This window comes from Bison bison, unplaced genomic scaffold, assembly GCF_000754665.1.
Source record: "Bison bison bison isolate TAMUID 2011002044 unplaced genomic scaffold, Bison_UMD1.0 scf7180017864020, whole genome shotgun sequence".
Lineage (NCBI taxonomy): Eukaryota > Metazoa > Chordata > Mammalia > Artiodactyla > Bovidae > Bison > Bison bison.
The window spans coordinates 963,543-970,666 of NW_011494592.1; the positions used below are offsets into that span (position 1 = coordinate 963,543).

Sequence of the window (7,124 nt, forward strand, 5' to 3'; positions counted from 1 at the left end):
TCTGCTATGATTCCCCACGGTTTAGGCAGAGACCCTGGAGTCACAGCCTCTGGGCCATATGTCTGAAGGTGCAAAGGTAGTTGAGAAAGATCTAAATCTTGTGGAAACAGAATATTCAAACAACTGAGTCTGGTCAGCTTTTAAAACAATATATTTATTTTACTCGGCTGTGTCGGGTCTTAGTTGCCACACTCGGGATTTTGTTATGTCACGTGGAATCTTCCATTGCAGTACACAGACTCTCTAGTTGTCACTTGGGCTCCGGTAGTTGTGGCACAGGGGCTTAGTTTCTCTGCATCATGTGGGATCTTAGTTCTCCAACCAGGGATTGAACCCATGTCCCCTGCATTGCAAAGCAGATTCTTAACCACTGGACCATGAGGGACGTCCCTGGTCAGCTTTTTAAGTTTCATATTTGGGGAAATAAAGGGATGGTGTTCATTTTGAGCAGGACAGTAAAAGCACTGGAGAAAATTGCAATCATAGTAAAGTAAATGATTTATTTCTCTTCCCCTCCATACTAGTCATGCATTGCTGGGTAACAAGTGACTTGACCCGAAACCTCAACAACATAAAGCAGGAACACTTATGTTCTCAGAGTTCCTAAGGACTGGGCTGAGCTTAGCTGGGTGACTCTGCTTCAGCCTCTCACTAGGTTACAGTCACTCAGAGGTGCATCACTTGAAGGCCTAGCTGGGCTGGAGGCTGAGCTACTGTCAAGGTCACTTGTGTGGCCGTTGTCAGGAGCCTTCATTTTCCACCACTGGGCCTCCTTATAGGGCTGCTCACACATAGTGGGTGGCTTCCCCCAGAGCATGTGAACAAAGAAGCAGACCAAGATAGAAGCCACAGTGTCTTTTATAACTTAATCTCACAAGCTGCATAACATCACTTCCATTGTGTTCTATTGGTCATGGAAACAACTGTGGTCCAGTGTGGGAGGGAGCACAGGGGTGGGGCATGAATACCAAGCGACTGGGGATCATCAATCACTCCAGCTTCATTGTAGAACAATTAGAAAATACAGATAAATAAAAAGAAGGAAAGAAAAATCACCTGTAATAGCATTATCCTGACATTGCTAAAATGGAAGTCAACTCTTTTAGACTTTTGTTTCTATGCCGAAATATACATAAATAGGTTTTTTTTCTTTCATTAAATTGCAATTACAAGATATGCTACTTTGTAACTCATTCTTCTCGCTCAATATGTCATGAGCATCTTTCCATGTGAAGAGACATCAGTATCTTGGGTTTTAATCGTGCCTTGGATTTCAAAAGGTGTGACATGCCCATCTTCCGTCTTCTGAGTTGGAGCCACTTCCTCAGACACCACCACACTCTCCCATCCATGGCTGAAACATGAAGGTAGAGAGGGAAAAGGCAGCATATGATGGTGGCTGAATTAAAGAGAAGGGGGCAGGGTCTGTGTCCTCAACTCTATGAACACTCTCCCTCTTCTGCACAGTGGGGACCTCGTGTGGCCGGCTGGTGGCCCTGATAGGCTCAACCAGAGATGTGCTGCCCTGTGGGGCTAACAGCTACCAGGTACTTTATCACAAAGCATGGAGGGTTCCCACCACTCCCCTGACCCTGACTCATTAGAGGTTTATTTCATGGGGCTTTTTCAAGGATTCACACCAGTAGTGCCAATCAGCAGGAGAAGAAACTGTACAAGGCCCCAAATCTCAGAAGGATTTACCCAAGCTGGGAAACAAGGGCAGGAAGACTGACAGTATGCCCAGCCCTCAAAAGTGGGGGCCATGAGAGCAGAGGCAGAGTGACACCACGGGTGTCCTCCTACACCTCCAGCCCCTGCCAGAGCTGGCCTGCAGGGAGCCCTGGAGACATGTTGCCCTAGTCACATTGCTGGAAGTAGAAGTCGATGATGGGGTCGTCCCAACTGGTGTCCTTTGGGAGTTGGGTGATCTGCAGAGGCTGGTCAGCTTCAGGCACTGTACAAAGAAACCAGCCTGGGTAGGCAGCCGACTCAAAGCTGGAGGTGAGCCCCCTGTCCCGCCGGTAGAAGGTGAATTTTTTAGACTTCTCGGCACTGTGGTAGAGCTCCATGATGTTCACTGGCTGCGGACAGAGGGCACGACAGGTGAGGGACAGGAGCAAATGGAACATAAGGAGGCAGAGCCATGATCAACAGAATCCTGCAAGGGAGAGGTGCCCCAGCCACAGCAGCAGCAGCAGCATCTTTGACTTAGTGAAGCCAGAGAGTGGTGAGAGTGCCCCGACAGGACCCACCTCTAGTTTCAGGGTTGGTTCCTGCCCTGTCCCACACGACAGGCACTGGCTCCCACCATGGACGCCCAGGATGACTGGAGAAAGCTTGGCATCCAGAGACCGATTGGGGACAACGCTGATCTCCTCACCTAGAGGAAAAAGGGGATGCGGGAACCTTGACTGCCCTTCCTCTCTCTCCCCAACTGTGGGCTGTATCGGACACCCTCCCCCACGGTTGGGCAGAAGGGGAGCTTCATAGCAGCTGTCATGTAGGGAAGGATGGTCTCCTAAGGTGGTCCAGTGAACGTCAAGACACACAGGATCTTGAAGATGATACTATCTTCCACCCCAACATCCACTCCATTGTCCAGAAAAAAACTTCAAGTCTCCAAACCCCAAGAGAAATTTGATCACCTCTTTCAACGCCCCTTGACCCTCCAGACTTTTCTGTAACCTGTCTTGATAAAACTCCCAATTAGAGTTATTTGGACATCTTTCTACCCTCCTGTGAGAGTCCTGAGATCAGAAAAAGGTCTCGTTCCTCTCTGTATAATTCCTCCATCTCTCTCTCTCTCTCTCTCACACACACACACACACACACACACACACACACAACCTCATAGAGAGCTCTACTTGGCCCTAACACCTGGTAAGAGTGTTCCAGGTGTGTGCTGCTTAGTGAGCAGGCCCAGTCATGCTGTGAGCACAAAGGCAGATGGTGCCACCTGCCCCTCTAAGTCCCACCACTCTGAGTGACCAAGGACCCTCAGAGAGCCAAGGGGACCCAGAGTAAAGAGGCAGAAACCCCCTCTCACATGGAAGTAAAGATTTAGACAGCCTGCGTTAGTGCTGTCCTCAGCAAGGGCTACCAGGAAAAGGGATGTTGGACGCAGCTCTACCTACCGAGGAAATGACTAAACAGCCATCTTGGAAAAGAATCCCACCTCTACATAGAGGCTTCTGGTGCATGGCGCCATTCTGGAAAGTGTGGTAGTTCATTTGTCCTTGTCAGAGCCTGGTTTTTTGATGCCCTATCTACTGTGTCAGGTCTGTAGGTTTGTGCTAGTGTTTTTAAGTCCTCTTCAGAACCCCTCCCTCTGAGCATATAGAGAGACCTAGGGAAATAGGGTCAGGTTTTGGCCACCAACCTTTAATGACCTTCCCCGCTTGTAGGCCTCCGGCTAGAAGCTGATTATCATGCAGGTAAAGCACCTTCAATGCTGCATCCTTCATTCTGAAATATCAGGACAGGATGACACTCAGTTAGGGGACGGGTTGCTCCAGCTCACCTGGTCTCTCGAGATTCCCCCAATCTTAGGCACTATCGCCCTCTCTTCCCACTGATCCGGAAGTAATGGCACAGCTTCCTCTCCCACCCCTGGGGGCACATACCTATCACCGGGACAACACCACAGCCTCCTATCTGAGTCTGGACTTTCTCCTTCACCCTCTGCAATCTTTTCTACACTAACCAGACTCTTTGATGTGCCACGTTGGAAAGGAAACTAAACTGTGGGTCAGAGTCCTGGGTTCTCACCCTGGCTCTGCCACCATCGTCACAATAGACAAATGATTCAGTCTCTCTGGGCATGAGTCTCCTCATTGCTAAACTAAGAAGATGGGATAGATGCTGTTCAGGCCTTTTCAAGGTTAAAATGTGCCTTTATCAACTTCTACCTTTACTTCTTCTGCTTGGTGCATTTATTAATATTTCCACTTGCTTATATAGTCCCTACTATGTGAAGGATTTCTTTACATTTAAAATTCTTTCATTTTGTTTTTCAAATTTAATTCACATTTACAATCTCAGTTGATTTTCTGACATCCTGTGAGGTGAAAGATGTATTCTGAAGGGGGTTCTTCCAGATGTCATATGGGGAAAAAAATGTACGCTATATACAAATTGGCTAAATGTTGGCTAAACACAAAGAAATCTCTACTTCAAAGTAACTAATATGCTGAGTTGTGCTACAGTCCTCTTCGAAAGGGGACCTAGAAAACCTATTTTCCACATTTCCTTGACTGAAGAGCACCACTATATAAAGCCACTCATAAGACTGGCTTCTCCTGGGGGGCAAGCTATACTAGACCCTGAGCTCAGTGACAGCAGGAGTCTTTTCATTCACTGTTCCAAGTCCAGAGTGGAGCGCCTGACTCAGCATAGGCCAGTGGACAGACAGACTGACAGAAGAGTTTTGCTAATGCTATTTTGTCCCAAAGGGCAGTAAGGAAGTAATGCCTGAATTGACTTCACTTCACCACATTGGAGGGCGGGGATGGTAGGTAACAGTAGGGATCCAAGCTCCTAACTGCCTTTCTCATTATGATGGACGAGGCCCCAGCTCTTTTCTCATCAGGTAACCCCCAAGAGGGAAGCCTGCCCCAGTCTGGAGAGGCTGGAAGAGATGGTCTAAAGGCAAGGAGGTAGGTGCCTGTTCACACCTTTCCAGCCACCCCCACTGTAGGCAATCCTGAGCATCCCCTCAGTGGAAAGACTGGACAACAGGTCTACCTGGAACTTTGCCCCTTCCCACTGGACACGAATCACTCAGGGGCTCAGATACTCACCGGAAGCACAGCGCCCCGCTCAGGACCATCTTGAGCTTCCCAGTGTGTAGACTCTCCTATTTTGAGATAACAGAAAATCTCAGGTGGAAATGGAGGCTGAGCTGCAGGGGACCCGGGCCCCCTGAGCCCTCCCCACCTCCCCCCTCAACCCTCTGCCCTGGCATGGGAAGAACCCCCAAGGAGCAGGGAAATTCTAGGTCTGGGGTCAGGAGAGGCGAGGCTCAGTTCCCCAGAGGACACCTTGGAATTCTCCTTTCTCCTGACGGAGCCCGTGCTGTCTGCCTGCTCCTCCAAGGTTGCCTCAGCCCTTTTAATGATCCCTAGGGAGGGGCCCCTGAAACTGCCTCAGTCTCGGGAGGAGCAGGATTTCCAGAGTGATTTCATACCACCTTAAGCTTCCAGAAACACCTGCCACTCATTATCTCACTCAGAGAAGGAAAGTTTTGGAAACAGTCTTCTTCTTCGAGCAATTCTGAAGAACTTCCAGGGGCTTTCCAGCCCTTTGTGATCACTGAGCTCCTAGACATCTGGCCCTGCCAGACCCAAGGGAAACATGCAGTGAGCTAGAACAACCCCCTTTCCTCCTTTCTCCCTGCCCTCCTTCCTTCTCTCCCTCTTTCGTTTCCTCCCTCCTTTCCTTCCCTTCTTCCTTCTTTCCTGTATGCCTTTGCCAAGACTATGGAAAATGCTGGAGGTGGAGCTCGCCGCGTGCTTAGGAACTGTTAAGATTATTCATTGTAGAAAAACCTGAAAATCCAGATTGACAAAAAAAAAAAAAAAAGAATTCTTGTCTCCAGCTTGTGTATCATCAGCAAACCAAGAACAATTTTTCCTCTGCACATACATACCTGTAACCATCACTTTACACATACTGCATCCCAGATATGCTCTGTTTAGTCTCTCTGTCCTGTTCGACTCTTTGCGACCCCATGGACTGTAGCTTGTCAGGCTCTTCTGTCCATGGGGTTTCTCCAGGCAACAATTCTGGAGTGGGTTGCCATGCCCTCCTCCAGGGGATCTGTGCAACCCAGGGAAATAATCCAGGTCTCTCGCATTGCAGACGGATTCTTTACCGTCTGAGCCGCCTCCCCTACTTTCAACTCGCTTTAGTCACGGAAGCAAAATAGCAGAATCTCTTTTCATATCAAGTACAATGATATACTTCCCTGGTAGCTCATATGGTAAAGTGTCTGCCTGCAATGCAGGAGACGTGGGTTTGATCCCTGGATCAGGAAGATCCCCTGGAGAAGGAAAAGGCAACCCACTTCAGTACTCTCGCCTGGAAAATTCCATGGATGGAGGAGCCTGCTAGGCTACAATCCATGGGATTGCAGAGAGTCAGACACGACTGAGCAACTTCACTGACTGACATAATGATATCAGAATATTGAAAAGCTGCAGAGTATTTCTATGCAACATCATTTAATTACAGCAATCAATTATTATTAGCCATTGTTATCATAATGTGTTATTGAAAATCTTTCAGTGACAAACATCTTTGTATCAACATCTTTGCTTATGTGTCTGATTATTTCCCTTGAAAAAATCTAGCTTGGGCCATCTATTATTGCTCTTTCTTCAGTACATAACTGATAAAATAATGTGTGATTGTATGACATTTCATGAAGTTTTCATCCTTCCATATGCTCCGTGTAATGGATCTAAATGAAAGGTAAGGGTCAGTGCATAATAACAATTTAATTATGTCTTGAGCACCACATAAAACCATTTATTGTTAAGTCATATATTTTTAAAAAATATTGTTTTCAGATGAATGGACTAAAGTGTCCTAAAATGTTAAAAAAAAAAATAAATAAAATATCACATGGTTCAAAGGGTAGAAAAATGATTCATCACTCATAATGCTGCTACTGTGATAAACACCTTTCAGAAAATTAGATGCTTATGTAAAAATTATTATGGCCAAATAGAAAAGACACTATTTATGCAAATAGTTGCAAAAAAGAACAAAACAAAAAAAGACACTGCAGAAGGAGTTGGCCAATAGGCAAAATGACTTTAAGCAAACAGGCTTTCATTTGCGAAGTGGTAATAGGGAAGAAGGTTTTGTTTCTCCTAAAAAGGTAAAATGCCAACTGCTTGGTTTGCCCCCTGTGATCCCCTGACTCTAGTGAATTGCACCTGTGTGACCAGAGGACGCTGCCATGGTGCTTCAGCAAGCTCCCTCCTCCTTCTGCTCATAAAGAATGAAGCCAGTATGTGGTCCCCCTCTCCTCGCCCCCAGATGCTGAACATCCAGAGGGTTGTGTATAACAAGGGGGCAATACAGAGTGAAAGGATGGGGGCAATGAATGGATGAACCAA

The 7,124-nt window shown here is 47.1% G+C and overlaps 1 protein-coding gene across 1 annotated transcript; it reads right to left on the reverse strand.

Moving 5' to 3' along the window:
* Positions 1–840: 840 nt before the first annotated feature.
* Positions 841–5,072, reverse strand: IL36RN (interleukin 36 receptor antagonist). Its single transcript, XM_010834105.1, has 5 exons — positions 5,040–5,072; positions 4,800–4,855; positions 3,380–3,465; positions 2,253–2,380; positions 841–2,081 (listed from the first exon to the last, which is right to left on the reverse strand). Exons 2-5 carry the CDS (start codon positions 4,826–4,828, stop codon positions 1,857–1,859), a joined length of 468 nt encoding a protein of 155 aa, XP_010832407.1. The 5' UTR covers positions 4,829–4,855; positions 5,040–5,072; the 3' UTR covers positions 841–1,856.
* Positions 5,073–7,124: the final 2,052 nt, after the last annotated feature.

Bases quoted from the DNA above. Each gene is read 5' to 3' on its own strand.
- IL36RN (XM_010834105.1), bottom strand. From the start codon at position 4,828: ATGGTCCTGAGCGGGGCGCTGTGCTTCCG. The intron at 2,381-3,379 runs GTTGGTGGCCAA...TTTTTCCTCTAG, and splicing joins AGCGGGGAAGGTCATTAAAG to GTGAGGAGATCAGCGTTGTC. The intron at 2,082-2,252 runs GTGGGTCCTGTC...CTCTGTCCGCAG, and splicing joins AACCAACCCTGAAACTAGAG to CCAGTGAACATCATGGAGCT.